The sequence below is a fragment of the Hakea prostrata genome, chromosome 7 (assembly GCF_041222555.1).
Source record: "Hakea prostrata isolate BN-2017 chromosome 7, UWA_Hpros_2, whole genome shotgun sequence".
Taxonomy (NCBI): domain Eukaryota; kingdom Viridiplantae; phylum Streptophyta; class Magnoliopsida; order Proteales; family Proteaceae; genus Hakea; species Hakea prostrata.
In genome coordinates, this window is record NC_142606.1 from 12,748,892 (window position 1) to 12,764,182 (window position 15,291).

The 15,291-nt window shown below is 37.6% G+C and overlaps 2 protein-coding genes and 1 non-coding gene across 3 annotated transcripts in view; 1 reads left to right on the forward strand and 2 right to left on the reverse strand.

The window, feature by feature from the left end:
* Positions 1 to 8,158, reverse strand: part of LOC149009866 (protein BLISTER-like) — a 29,704-nt gene extending 21,546 nt beyond the window's left edge. Inside the window, exons 1-4 of the mRNA XM_089160372.1 lie at positions 7,670 to 8,158; positions 4,332 to 4,863; positions 3,399 to 4,006; positions 3,007 to 3,126 (exon numbers count right to left, since the gene is read on the reverse strand). Coding sequence (XP_089016498.1) covers positions 3,007 to 3,126; positions 3,399 to 4,006; positions 4,332 to 4,863; positions 7,670 to 7,744 — 1,335 coding nt within the window. The 5' untranslated portion in view covers positions 7,745 to 8,158. The remainder of the gene's footprint in view (positions 1 to 3,006; positions 3,127 to 3,398; positions 4,007 to 4,331; positions 4,864 to 7,669) is intronic.
* Positions 8,159 to 12,474: 4,316 nt separating this feature from the next.
* On the forward strand, positions 12,475 to 12,548 carry TRNAV-AAC (transfer RNA valine (anticodon AAC)). The gene has a single exon. It is a non-coding gene; the product is annotated as a tRNA-Val (tRNA).
* A 419-nt stretch (positions 12,549 to 12,967) lies between these two features.
* LOC149009868 (putative indole-3-pyruvate monooxygenase YUCCA5) lies at positions 12,968 to 15,069 on the reverse strand. Its single transcript, XM_089161952.1, has 3 exons — positions 14,247 to 15,069; positions 13,779 to 14,150; positions 12,968 to 13,465 (listed from the first exon to the last, which is right to left on the reverse strand). The coding sequence occupies exons 1-3, from the start codon at positions 14,904 to 14,906 to the stop codon at positions 13,244 to 13,246; spliced, it is 1,254 nt and encodes a 417-aa protein (XP_089018078.1). The 5' UTR covers positions 14,907 to 15,069; the 3' UTR covers positions 12,968 to 13,243.
* Between the last annotated feature and the right edge of the window lie 222 nt (positions 15,070 to 15,291).

Consider the following 15,291-nt stretch of genomic DNA (forward strand, 5'->3'; position numbering starts at 1 on the left):
TAAATTTTGCACAATTCCATCCATATGAGTACAATATAACATCATCATCCTCTTAGAAAATGTATTTTTAAATCCAAAAAAAAATTAAATTAATTAATAAGAGAAATTTATATTTTTCCATGGAAGTGTAGATCAAACAAAGATGTTGAACATATGTTTAATCCACACTCAAAAGACCTACTCTAGGCAGAGTATTTGGATAGAATCAAATTTGGGGGAATTTTCACCTTGCTTGAAGAACACCTTCAAATGGCCTTGATTGGTGTTAAATTTGTTGACGCGGATGTGCTAGAGTCCTTTGGAGTGATGCAAGTGAATACCCAATGAGATTCAGGCGAAAAATCTAGCCAAATCACCCTTCAAGTATGCTCTTGAAATAAGAGGCAAGAGGAACAAGAGCGAGTCAAGACAAGAGTGGAATCTCATCTCGACTCAAGAGAGGGAGTAAAAAAGCCATGGATTCAACTGAGACCTCTGGTCGAACCGAGACCTCAACTCGATCAAGATCTTAGTCGAGTTGGGGTAAAAAGGAGGTCTTGACCCTAGTCACATCTCACTGGGCTGGAAAAGCAAGATCTCGCAAGGTCTCCTACCATGGGGTCGAGTGCTAGGGGAGGAGAAGGGATGATGATCCTAAAGGGAGGGATTTCTAAGGGAATTGGGAGTCCTAGAAATTGGGGTTCGGGAGGAAGAAGATGGGTTTCAGATTTTTGGGTTTTAGATGGAAAGTAGGCTAGGGTTGGGATCAAGTGTTAGATGCGGAGTGGGGGTTGTGACCCTAGAAAGGGAGGGATTTGGTGGAGGGGAACTAGGAGACGGAGAGTTTAGGGTTTGGGGGAGGAAGGAGTGTCACAGGCTAGGAAAGAGGGAGAAGGTTAGGATGAGATGGAGGTTGGAAGGGGAGGGAGGTAGAGATGTACTCTTACCGTTTTAGGAGATTAGAGAAGAAGAATTTGCTGAAGAAAATCACCAAACCTAGTTAAACTCTCAACCTCTGCTGTAATAACTCTGCAATATTTTTATTCATTAAAAATGTTTAAATTACAAGCATAGGCTTTGTATTTATAGCCTTTATTAACTCCTACTAGTATTCAACTTTGAAATAGAAACAAAAAGGGACTTCTATCTTAAATAGGACTCTTACTTATCTCAGCCTAAACTGACTCAAATAATACACAAAAGTAGAACTGGACAACTAATACAATTCTGAATTTAACTGGACTGCGCAGGGCTTGACTAGGAGTTCCCAAAATTACAAAATTTCACTTTATCTGAATCAAACTTCCTGTAGGGCCGTGGGGTGCTGGGCAGCAACCCTAGGTCCTCGTTCGGCCCTTAGGGCCCCTCTTGGGATCGTCATGGAGTTCCACATCAAGAAGGGAAGGAGGGAGCTGACTGGGAACTCTAGTTAATGCAATAGTAAATTCAGTAACTGCGATCAACTTTACAAATTCGAGGCAGTTACAGGCAAGGTGCAAAAGATCACTGGCAGAAGGGGTTTTGCTGGTGGGCAAAACCAGCGAAAACCCGAAATGTTGGTGACATTTCCCCAACATTTCTGGGGGCAGCCATGGGACAGGACACAGGAGTCGGTAGACAAGAACAAGATGAGGCCAGAGGATGTGAAGGCAGCAGCATCAAAGAAGCCGCCTGGGGAAGGTTCAAAAGAAGTAATGCACCGGCAATGCAACATACATTATTCTCCTGCAAAGATGGCCATTGCTGACTTCCTCATCGCCACAAGCATCGGTTATGTTGCCGGCTTCCTTATCGGCACAAGCATCGCTTATTGCCCTGCTTATTTCGTGTTTCCGGTCTTCCCTACTAATTAGACGGTCATCTCTTCCAGTCTTCAGTCTTCGGTCATCTAACAATTTCATCTCTTCTAGTCTTCCCTGCTAATCAGACGACCATCTTCCTGAGGTCTTCGATTGCGATCTGTTATGTGCTAGAAGATCACCATGAAAGAAATTGAAACCCACCACTATATAAAACTGAAGATCAAAAGCGAAAGAGAGGGAGGCAAGTCAGGTTCAGTGAATTGTAAAGAAACCAGAAAATGTTTCAAAACACAAAGTTTTGGCAGCGATTTTCGCCGACATTTCTCCGGTTAAGTGATTTTCCAGCAATTTTCCGGCGATATTTGGTTAATCTCTTTTTGGAGGGGTCTTTCAATTCAGTAGCGATTTTTTTTCCTTGGTTACAGGTCTAAAAGTTAACTTACAGAAAAGGGGTTTAACTGTAATTGGTTCTATATAATAGAATCATCTCATAGAGCAAGGGCATTCTATCTGTGAAAAAGGGTATACCCAACTCATGAGGCCCCCACCACTAGAAAGTCCGAAGAGGGTCATAATATACACAGCCTTAACCACCTGCTTCATGGAGAAGCTGTTTTTGCTACTTGAATTCGGACCACTAAGTCAAAATGGAGCAACCATACTGTCGTTCCAAGGTCCATCTTTGGTAGCATTCTATTTATTATATTGATCAAATCCATTTTATACATACCCTGAAACTATTGGAGCACATCCATCCAGAACCCAACTTTTGAAAGAATGGAAAGAAGACTGACTGCTTGGTACAAAGCAAACTGAGTACCATTTCTATTAATTTAACATATACTCTTTGCGCTCCTCCAGCAGTTTCTATGAGGATGGAAAGGTCACCAGAAATTTTTCTTTGGAAGCAATAGAAACATAGATGAACAAAATTCCACAACAGAAATGGAAGTACATTTGCACGGCTAAAGACTTGAGGACTTGGTATTAGATCTGTTAATCATATGAAAAATTTTTAGCCAAATGGCTGCAAAGTTGGTATGGAGGAAGAATCTATTTGCAGATCTTGGCTACAACTAAATATAGCAGACTTCTCCTCTGGGATGAAAGGTTAAATCATTTCACATAATCTCCATGAGGAACATTATGAAGAATTTGGCCAATTTCATTTCATAGATACAAGTGGGGATGAATTTTCAAAAGCTTTGCCTACTCAAAAACCCACCTGCTGGTTATATCTTTCTGTGAGAGATGAATTTTCAGTGGTCAATGACCCTGCTAAAGTTCCTGAAGCATCAAGCGCTCGCAACAAAGAGAACTTTTCTTGTGTCAAATCTTCAATATGCTGCATGAAAAGAGAAATGACATAGAGAGAGAGAGAGAGAGAGAGAGAGAGAGAGAGAGGAGGGGGGTGTGAAGAAGGTTAAGTAAAGATAGATTCTTGCCATGACATGAGTGTGTAGTTATGTTCAACAGAGGTAACAGAATGTCTTTTTCTTGGGGAAATACCACTTGGCTTTCAAGTCATCCACATCAAAAGGCACAAAAAACAGAGCTAGAACTTTAACAATTATATATAAAATATAATGCTCACAAGAAAGGAGAAAAGATTTGCACCTGTTCTAATGCTGTGAAGTCCTCATTGTGCTTCACTGAAATGAACTCAAGCTTCTTCCTAACACTATCTTCCTCTGCATTCTGCCTTAGTGATTCCCCCTCATTACTGCTAGGAACTGGATAATTCACCAGCGATAATTCATATCCCTCATGTAAATTGAGGGTTCCTGACTTCAAAATAGGACCCAGAGTCATAGATCCTGTAAATTTGTGGGGAGAAGTAAATGATGGCAGACCACTGTCACCATCCACACTGTGAACTCTAGAACTTTTAGGGGAAAATGGTACTGCTTTTCCTGATTCAGGGATTGGGATGTGAGAAACAGAAGAGACTCGGGCCACATTAAGAGAGTCAAGGAAAGATGGACGAGATCGCCGACTGCCAGCTTCAGGTAAGGCTGAATCATGAGAAACATGACCAGAAGAACCTCTGGTGTCTAAACCATAATCTGTAGAAAAAGACTTTGATTGCCAAGGTGCATTTTCCACACGAAGACCATTAGAGCTGCGAGCTTCAGGCAAGGTTGAATAAGGTGACACATTATCATTCATGGATTGTTTAACTTCAGTAGCTGATTTTATTGAGTTGGTTCTTGAGTGTATGGAATCTAAAATGCAACCAAAAAGCAAAGAATAATTTTTAGTATTTCTCCATACATTGAAAGAGAAAATTAAATAACAAACAAAAACAAAAAATGAACATGCAGGGTGCAGAAAATTAGATCACGAGTCAAAATGCTTAACCGAAACTCCAAAATACACAACCTGAGAAGGCAGTCAAAGAGTCCCAGTAAATTACCACTACAAAATCAGGCAAATCCATCATGTCACTTTTTCCAGGAACTCTTAACTACTTCCCAGGTTGAGTCATGCTGGCATCTTTTATTAGGGATCCCATTCAGAATGTTTCATTTTCTTTTGACTGAGCTTCACCTGTGGAATAATAACTAGATTGAAGAGTGCTCCTATTGATATTTTGGATGTCATGTCCCAGATGAAGAGCACTAGATGACTCTGTAGTAAATCCAAAGGCTTGTCCTCTATGATTTCCAGAATAAGCATCCAGCTCACTGTTGTCTTCTTGGTGTTGATCATAATAACCATATACAGATCTAGAAAGACTAGAATCATTAGAGTGCTTGGAGTCCTGATCTTTAAAAGGCTCCTGAACTCTATGAGCAGAAAAAAAATCATCATTCTTGGCTGAAACAAGAGGCTCATTATGTGTCCCATTAGATGAACCATGATCAGCTTGGGCATCACCTGCTGTGATGAATCCAGACAGTGCGGTGCTGAAAATGCCATCTCTTTCAGATTTGACAGCACCATCTGAATCTATAAGTCTTGGGTATTCACTATCTTGGGGCTGTCTATAATGTTGACCAAGATCATTAGATTGTTGCTGCTCTGTAGGTGTAGGCTTTTTAGCACGCCCTTCTGCCTTTTTCTTGCGAAACTCCTCCAACTGCAAAGTTTAACCAGACAAAGTTAAACAATAAATAACCTCCAGCTAATGTAGAAATAGATAAAGGAAACACCCAGCCCATGTTTTTAATGTACACCAACTTAAGCAATCAGTTGAGCCAAGACCAAATAATGTGAAACAGATGTCTATAAACCTTCTTAAGTTTCATCAATTATAAATCTAAAAATAAAAAATAAAAAACACACATGCCTTATAACGCATCAAAGACTCAAAGCTACTCTCTTTTTCAAGGTGTAAAATATTAGTGTGGGATACCATATCAATAGGATTAATTTTTAAAAATTAGCTGTATAATATAAGAAACACACGAGATACACATGGAACACGTCAAATTATGTATAGAAATCCTTGGGAAACACAAAGTGTTTTTTAAACAAAACACGCCCTAAACAAACAGTAACCAGATCCAAAAACAGAACATTACGTGGTAGTAGCAATATCCACCCACAGGAGTGCTAGACACTAAAATGTAGCAAAATACCTAACAAACTTGAACAGGAGAACCAAAATGGCAAGAAAACGGGGCAATAATTCAACAATACTCAGAGCCAAAGAAACAAACTGGTTTACATGAACCCAAATCGGCAAGATAACCAGGTAATAATTCAACAAGCTCCACAGAGCCAAAGAAACTAACTGGTTCACATGAAACCAATACCACAAACCAACAAAATATTGACCAATAAGTGACTCATAAAACAAAATCTTCAAGGATATTTTCTATCACTCACCTAATTAATTGTTTTGAAAAACTCACTCACCGACTTTACTTTATTCTATCAATTAAGTAACGTCCCAGTTCATTTTGACATATGGTAATCAAGCTGAATTATAAAGAAAGCTTTCAGTTGACTAATTTTACTCATACAGCTGAAAACAAAACAATGGAAATAACCAGAACAGACCTTATTACTCAAATAAGGAATAAAATAGTCACAAGGGGAACAGGGAAGACCAAAGAAAGGAAGATCAAAGGAAGCGCAAAGTCTTAACAGAGATTATGGCATAAAAGACAAAAACAAGATTAAAAAATAAATAAATAATCTAATGCTGATCGGTTCTCTAGATGACAATGTTCAGCTGAGTAATAAGAAATATCATAAATGATAAGCAATCTTAATTACCTCGTTTATAGTTGAGCTTCAAATGCTTTATCAATTCAGGCACTGGCCTTTGAAACATAAGAACCGACATTACAGAATGGCAATATATTTGACAGTAAAAGTTTACAAGAACCATGAATCTGGACTTGATTCCACATAAATGCATTCTAAGAGATACCGCTTGCCTGGTCGGCAGCAGCAATGCCTGATCAAATTCTTGCAACATAGACGATCATTCCTCACATATACTACGGTTTTCTCTACAAAACAAAACTACTGTTTAGTGTCACCTTACAGTACTTCAAGCACAGTACCTCCAAAAGAGTATTGTGCATGACCACAAGTCTCCCTGCAGTTGAAAGGGCACCCTCAATCAACACCTGAATGAAAGCCTAAGCAACAAACACAACTCCAGAACACTAGGGTTCAAAACCATAACTTCTTAAAGAATAAAATAAAAGAGAGGGAGAGGATGTCCAAATTGTTGGTTGACTGTAAGGGGGCTTCCACAACTTCAGCATGCGCCACCCCCCTAAACATCCACCTCTAGGTGCTTATTTATAGAAAACTGAAACCTGAACTGCTTAAGAGTTCATATGACAAGAAGTGGAAACTTATAGGGTGATCTACCTATGTAGCCTATATCATCTGACTCAACTTTTGTACAATTACTTGCGAGTGCAACTCAATCTAAGTAAACTATGTATTTTTTTTTTTTACTACTGCACCCTAAAATAAATATAACTTGGAAACCATTACTTTCTTTCTAATAAAAATATAAGATACAATAATATTTTTAAAATCTTTTGTAAGCAGCTTAGGAAACTGCGCCAAACTCAGAATTTGATCCAATCAAAGTCAGGTATCTCTCACAAGGTATTCACCATTTTCGAAAAGTGGATCCCATATTGAATTTCTCTTCAGTTCACATGCAAACATTGTGAATCCAACACAGTGATGTATGGATAGTAAAATGCACAAAATCTAACTGCAACAGTAGGGACCTCCCGAGTCTGGTGACTAAAATAACCATCACACGGGGACTTGCTCCAAAATAGCTCAAAGTAGTCCATCTATAGTCATGAAATGATCGATTTCAGTGACAAATGAATAGTCAGGTTTATAATCTAGAAATAGAATAACACTCCCAAACTGTACAATTTAACAACCACGAGAAACAAAATAGTTCAGTTATGTCCCTTGTTGCTGGAAACTAGTTTAGATCTAACCGTAGGACAGACAACCTCTCTTAATAAGATAATGCAGATCAATTTAATATAAATACTATAACTGGGTTTGATAGACACATAAAATCCAACGAGTCGATCTCACCTAATGGAGGTTACTGTCAGCTCTCTATCCTTCTCGCATCTAAATCAATATATTCCATCTGACACTGTTGGATAATTAGCTTCACAAGGAAGCTTGGAAATCATTGAGGATGTGTTAGGTAACAATTAGATAGACTTATTCCTCCCGGTATGAAGAGATTTCACGGAATAATGGCAGGAATACTCAAACAAAATCAAATGGAGACACAGAGAAAAGAATTTCTTCCAATATGAAATGTTGGGAAAGTAAACGTTCAAAATCAATCAAACCTCGTCTCCAACACAAGGCCAAAGTTCTAAAAATTTGTTCAGTTTGGAATCTCAAATAAGCAAAGCAGAATGACATCATACCCGGCGTTTCCCAGCTTCAAGATGCTCTCTACGAGAAGAAGCTGCAGAATTGGGCAGCACCTGCACTGAAGCCATCCAGTAAAACTCAAACCGCGTCCAATTTCTCTATGAGATTCCTCAACATAACAAACTTCTTGCTCCGAAAATCACAGAAACAAATCACGACAACCAAAATCCCAGTAAAGTAACGCGAACGCCTCAAGAATCGAACCAAAATAATCAAAAAAGAGGTTCGAAATACACAATTACTGGAACCAGCAATGAATGTATATCATCAAAAGATACAATGAATTCGCCGTCACCTACCAACACCTCCGAAAAAAGTTCAAAATATCAATTCCTCAACGGCGAAATACGAAAATCCGATCTGCTGGAAAGCCGTAAGGAGATTTATTACTACTATATAAATTTAGATCTCCACATTTTCCTTTCTTCTTCTCTTTCGCACTTACCAGGAAGAAGGAACAAAATATTTTGTTTACTCGCCGTTTTCGGTTTCCAGTTTCCATTTTCACGCAACGTTGTTCGTTTATTCTGTCCTAACCAATAGGAAGATGACAGGTGGCTATATGTTCTGGACATATGCCCTAGCCTCGTCTGTTTGGTTGTTCAGCTGTATCTTTTGGACAGCCAACTGTTGTTGTAAGCGTTGGGATCCATCAGTTGTTCCAATCTAACGATCAGTCTGATGACAGATCAGGGCCCACACCAGGCTACAAGCCATCAAATTTATGTAGATGCGATCAAAATCCTTTATGACGCTACCGTTGGCCGACAATCTTTTGGCGCCACACCAAATCAAAGTGAGAAGGAAATTCGAATTTCAAAATTAGAACATTATAGCACTTTTTTTTTTTTTTTAATTACTGTTGTTCTTGTATTCAATTAGTATTTTATCGGATCGTGCTTCAGTGCACTGGCTGCCGATGGTCGAGATCAAAATCTCGACCTATCTCAACCGTCAACCGTTGACAACCAGTGCTGTGCATTTAATGCGCAGCATTGAAGTTATACTATATTTTATCTCCTATATTTTTTATAATCATTGGTCCAACCTTAAATTTTGCTTTAATTACTGATATTTCCATTAAGCTTGTTTATTGATAATATAACATCTTTGATTTATTCAAAAATCTTAAAAGGCATGTTTGATTACTTGAGCTTGAATTTTTCAAAAAATTGAGAGATTTCAAATATATGGAATCATGGCTCATAAAATTAACTGTTTGATTAGCCTGAATCATTGGAATGAAATATGTAGATTCATCCTAAAAGAACATTTATGGAGTCATGGTTCAAATGTTTAGGGCTTTTATAGTTGGATGAAATCATACCTATAAATCTATAGATTCATATTTTTAGTGTAAAAAGGTGAATCCATCTATTCATGAAATCCAGAGATTCACACAACTAAACGGGTATAAATCTCCCATTTGTGAATCCAGAGATTTAACTAAACAGGCCCTAAAATAACTTTGAAGGATTATATTATTTATTTATATTTTATATTAATTATATTATTATCTTTAATAATTAAGGAAAAGTTTAATGTTGAAGGGTTGTTCTCTTATAAAAAATTAAAAAAAAAATCTTCTGTTATTCCTGCCAAGAAAATAACTAAATAATGTCTTTTTTTTTCTTCCTTTTTCAATTTTCTTGCCAAGTCTAGTTTCATCTCATTTGAATCTAACTTTTTGAAATCTAAATAATAATAATATAATGTTAAAATTGGTATTTGATAGTGTAGGCTTCTGGCTTGTTAATTTTAGAAGTGCAAACGAATAAAAATATGATTAGTGCTCATGTTCTTGGGCTGGGTTGGTCTGTGGGCTTTTCATAGTTAGAAGTTAGAAGTGCCTTCACTGGGTATATATTCAGTATTCACCCCCATTTTGCATTTTCGGTGTCTCTTGCCCTTTATTCTACTTCCTGACTCTAATGACAAGTACATGACTCCGGATCATTTCTCCCGACAAAGTGCTCCTCAATGGTTATTGACCACTAATCTTGTGGGTCCCACATAGTTTATTGTTGTAAAGCCATCCTTATCAGGGGAGATGATCCACACTCGGTGTATATGGCGGGTTCACATCCTCTACAATTCTCTGTAATTCCTACATAGAATTTTGACATGTGGCAGTTAATTATTCAAGAGTCATGATTATAACCCAACTAAGAATTGAATCTAATAAAATCTCAAAAATTAAGCTTTAAGAAAAGAGGAGAGACAAAATTGGAATAAAATCTAGAGATTTATTAGCCAATGCTCTAGTCAGGAGGGCTAGGTTTGTTCAAAAGCATACTCAATGGCCATTGTCCACTCCAATGACAAATATTTATTCTAAACAAAAATCAAAATAGATGTGGAGTTGTAATAGCAATTATACAAACTTTTCATGGTAATCTTGAATCCAGTCAAAACTTGTCATCTACAAAAGGTGACATATCGAGAAGGACGAAGATTTGAATCTAAGATCCTCCTTAATCATTTCGCTTGAATATGAGAGGCGCCGCTTGACCTTTGTGCCAAAAACACGTGCAAGATGATATAATTTACTTATTGTTAAAAAAAGATAAAGAAAAAGAAGAAAATGATGATGATGACTTATTGACTACTAGACTAATGTCATTTAACGTATTTGGGGACTTAAATCCAATTTCGTCCCATGTTCTCACACGTTTTTCACCTCTACGTAGATAATATCTCTCATTATATACTATGTGGGTTTTTTAGCTAAAGAAATTATTTCCTACAATAATTGGTGGGGATGAAGACTCTATATGTGCCAATATTGTTAGTTAGCTTGGAATATTGATTTAAAACTTTGATAGGAAATACAACATATGATGATAATATACAAGAATATTAAATATTAAATACAAAAAAGAATAAAAGATGCAATATTATTCCCTAAGAAAGTCAAAATTTGAGAGACCCATAGATTTTGAGTCTTCAATGCAAGTGTCTTTTTAGCCTCTTGTCTATTTTTTGCAGTCAGCTTCAAAATATTCTGATTCCAAGCTTTGATATCCTTACAGATCTTTGAAAATCGTCATCAGATGTTATTGAAGCTAGCAGAACAAACACACATAGATTTGAGTCTTCAATGCAAATCTCTTTTAAGCCCCTTGTCTTTTTTTCTCAGTCAGCTTCAAAATATTCAGATTTCAAGCTGTGATATCGTTAAAGATCTTGGATTTGACTCATCATAAGATATTATTGAATTTGAAGCAGAACAAACACAAACTGCGAACTGATAGAAGAATTCTAATTGCAATCACCAGCCTGACAGCCTCTTCATAAACTCATCTAGAAAGCTGAGATGCTGTCAATAATGGAGGGCAGATTCGCATCAAGAACTCGGTGGATCGAGCTCTGTATCTGATTTGAAAGGGTTGTTGAAGTTAAAAAATAAAGTTGATTGAGATGTAATTAGAGAAACTGGGATTTGTGTTCTTCCCTCTTTTATTGACTTTATTTGTTTTTTTTGAGGTTAAGAAGTTTAATGAGACTTGCTTACAGATCTTGTAACATATAAATACAAGAAACACATGTTGTTTGAACACGGGCAGCAGCGACCACGGTGCTTAGGAGGTAGATATGGCGCAGAGTCCGCAAGGGCCAAGGCATTATATGGCCCCCAAATCAGGGGAGCAGGTGCCAATGGTTTTACCAGCTGAGATTGGCTGACACTTTCAAATGATTCCCATGCATTTTAACTATGGTGCTTCATTGACCTGACTCAGGATTTTGGCTTCTAGTTTGAACAGCTTACATAGTGATAGTATGGAATGTCATAAGGATTCAGAGGAGAAAGAAGCAGATAACCATCTCTACCATGTGTTTGTCTCTTGGTCTCTGTGAAGATGGAATCAGGTTAGGCTCGTTAGCTAGAATGATCATATATCAAGTGGTGCATCAAACAAAAGGCTTGCAGATCCAGGCACCTGAAACAAGGTTGAATAAAAACATGTGAGTAATAAAAGATTTGCATATGGTGTGCCCATCATGTAGGGTTGATGGATTTTCTAATCTTCTTCTCTGAGTTTCTTTAGCTGGGTTATAGAGCTTGGAAAATTCAAACCTAATGAATGATCTACCATTAAATTAAGTTGGTTGGGTTGAGCTGACCTTGATTGATCAGATCTTGTTCAAGTTTACAATGAGTTCAGGCCAACTAGACCAACTTAACATCAAAGACTACATTTATATTTATCTGAATTTTTGACTATGTCAAGGTAAGAAAATGCATGGTTGATCCAAGGGAAAAAGCCTCTCTTCACATGGTGTTTCATGTGGCATGTTCTACATGATTGTGTTTCATTTTTGTTTCTATCTTCGTGTTTCTTACATTTTCAACATTTCTTTTGTCTACTACTAGGTCACAGATGATAAGTGAAAACCAAAGAAGGGAAAATATTAGGTGGTGAGTGGCGGATGCTATTGTGGGCCTTGTAGCACAACATGAGTAGTTTGACTTCAATAAGGTGAGGTATCTTAATTTTTTTTTTCTTTCTTAATGTACTCTTCAGTCATCATCAAGCCAGTCAACAGGACTGGAGTTTCACAAGTCCAAAAATGGAAATAGTGGGACAAGGTGCAGAATAATAGAAGGTTGTCACCATTGTACTAGAAGCACAATGGGTCATAGTAATCTATTCACTATAGAGAGAATGCTAAGATACCTTTGTCAATTTACAATAAATTGGAATAAAATAATAAGAGGAATGAGAGACAAGTGAGGGAATCTAAACACTTAAAATTTAAATTAAATTTTTAGTTTCAAAATATTGTGTCATACAATGGTTTCGTGGTGTAGTTGGTTATCACGTCAGTCTAACACACTGAAGGTCTCCGGTTCGAGCCCGGGCGAAGCCATTCCATTTGTGATTTTTGTTTTATCAATTTTGGATAACATCTGTATTAACCAAGGAAATGGTCTGTTAGTTTTTCAAACTGTATTCGTTCAAGGGCTTTTTTTTTTTTTCCACAGAACAAATTGACACACGAAAGAAACAGTTCAAAGCTGACTGAGTAAAAATCAAATCTCACACAAAGGAAACAGTTCAAAGCTTTCTAAATGTATTAATTCTAAAGAGCTTAAAACTAACAAGAAAATAGAATTTGATTCTATACTTAACAAGGGGTGAAAGAAAAATTGAGCATCTGTAAGGATCAATGGATTACAGGAGAGAAAAGAAGGATACTCGTATTTTATAACCCATATATATATATATCACTGTAAAAATGTAACCGAGAGAGAGAGAGAGAGAGATGTAAGGGAATGAAGGGAGGATACTTGTTCATTTGAGTTGGTAAATAATTGAAGTATACAGAAAATTTGGAAACTAAAAGAAGCCACATCTTCCTCTATACACAAAAAATGCCCAATTCTTTTCAAAACTTGGGCTTGTGGAGAGGGCTCACTCTGCTAAACTGTTTTCTTTTGTTGTTCTCTTTCCCTAATTCTAAATTATTATTTTACAAGATACATCAGTTGACAACACAGAAAAACAAAGTAAAACAAAAAGACTCGTTGTGAATCTTCATGTCAGATTAGAAGAAATCCATGATCAGAACTGTGAATTGCATCTCCTATGACAAGCAAATGTCTTTGTCGGTTTTGTTTCTTCTTTCCATACTTTCCCAATGTCTTTTGCTATTCTTACAGCATCAAAGGATGCACCAGACAGTCCTCTCCTTGCGAACCCAACTGCATAAAGCCCAGCTTTGCCTTTCCACCCATGAGGAAATGGAGCCTTTGGGAATCCATTCTTAGTGAAAAATTCATTCTCCTGTAAAAGAAAACACAGAGGTGGAAAATAAAATTAGCCCTTTTGTTCCAGGAAAACTTAAAAATTCTTCTACTTTGTCTGTATCCTATGTTACCAAACTCTAGCTAACTACCTATTGATGACTGAATCTTGTAAGATCAGGAGGTTCAAGAGGAAGAGAGAAAAGATTTGACAGATAAGATAGAGAAGAAGGAAGAGAAGAAAAGATTTAACAGATAATATATGAATCTAACAAAAACCTAACTTGTTGAACTTTCATAAATATCCAAAAACAGGGGAAATATTATAAATTGGAATATGAACATATCCTCACCTGTAGCCAATATGGAACGTTGCTGCGATAGCCAGTAGCAAACACTACAGCGTCAACTTCAAGCTTTTGTCCATTAACAAGCTCTGCTCCACCAGAAAAGAACCTTTTGATCCCAGGGACAACCTTGATATCACCAGATTTGACTTTCTGTAATGCACCAATATCCAAAACAGGGGTCTTTCCTAGAACATTCTTGAGTTCTAAAGGACCCAGTTTTGGCCTTTTCAGTCCATATTTCTCAGTATTTCCAAGCACAAACCATGCCATTATCAGCAATAGCTTATCAGCTAGCCACAGTGGCAACCATTTCATCATCATAGCTGCTAATCCATATGTAGGTTTCCCAAGAAATTCCCTTGGCAAGACATGAACCTGATCATTCAAACCCAGTTATGTCAGTAAGTTTAACTAGAAAAAATTGTAACTTACAAGTTTGATTAACTTAATGAACTGGTAACCAGAACTCACCGAGCTGCGAACCACCATGGATGGTTGAGCATTGTGATTGCAGAGATCAAGACTGACTTCCATGCCGGAATTGCCAGACCCGACAACGAGTACTCGTTTTCCTCTGTAATCCTCGCCTGACTTGTAATGGCAGGCATGAATAGCCTTGCCACCAAACTCAGAAATGCCTTCAATCTCAGGAGTCACACACTCTGCATTTTCTCCTGTGGCCACCACCAGCCACCGGCAAATGTACTCAACCTCAGTGCGGTCAGGGTTGTGGCTAGTGGTAGATACTGTCTTCACACGCCACAACCCACTTGTCTCATCATACTTAGCAGACTGAACACACTCATTGAATTTTGGGTTGATCTCAAATTTCTTGGAATAAGATTCAAGATAGTCAATGAACTGTTTCTTGGTTGGGTACTCAGGGAAATCTTCTGGGAATGGAAGTTTAGGGAGTTGGCAGAATTGCTTGGGGAGATGAAGTTTGAGACGATTATAGGTGCGTTTCTGCCATAGAGAGGCAATGCAGTCTGCCCTTTCAAGAACTACAAAGGGTACACCTTGCTCTTTAAGGCAGGCACCAACAGCAAGCCCAGAGGGGCCAGCACCGACGATCACCGGACCATTAACCCACACAGTCCGGCGAATGATATTATCAGAAACAGGAAACATTTTCACTGGAAGGATTGATAGAGCTTAAGAAGAGTAGTGTAGCTAGTAATGGTTGACAAGTGAAGTGAAACTACCTGGGAAGGAAGCTTTGAATTTGGCTGGTTATGTGTTTCTTTGCAAATGGGGAAATGAGAAGAGAAGAGATTAGCAGAAGTGAAGAAGATTTGCAGTGAAGTAATTTGATGGTGAAAGGATTGAAGGGGTGGAGGGGTTTAAATAAGTGCTGGTGGCCATGAGATTGCATGTGATTAACTCATTAAAGGGGAAGTTGATGAACCCATTTGGCCGCCTTCTTTTTATTTTATTTAATCACACTATTATTACTATTATTATATTTCTCATAATATCCCATGAAATTTTATTTAATTAGCATTAATTTTAACTA

What these genes read in the sequence shown, in the direction of transcription:
- LOC149009868 (XM_089161952.1), bottom strand. Translation starts at nt 14,906, where the DNA reads ATGTTTCCTGTTTCTGATAATATCATTCGCCGGACTGTGTGGGTTAAT. An exon ending in CCATGGTGGTTCGCAGCTCG is followed by an intron (nt 14,151 to 14,246) that starts GTGAGTTCTGGT and finishes TTGAATGATCAG; the next exon opens with GTTCATGTCTTGCCAAGGGA. An exon ending in ACGTTCCATATTGGCTACAG is followed by an intron (nt 13,466 to 13,778) that starts GTGAGGATATGT and finishes TTTCTTTTACAG; the next exon opens with GAGAATGAATTTTTCACTAA.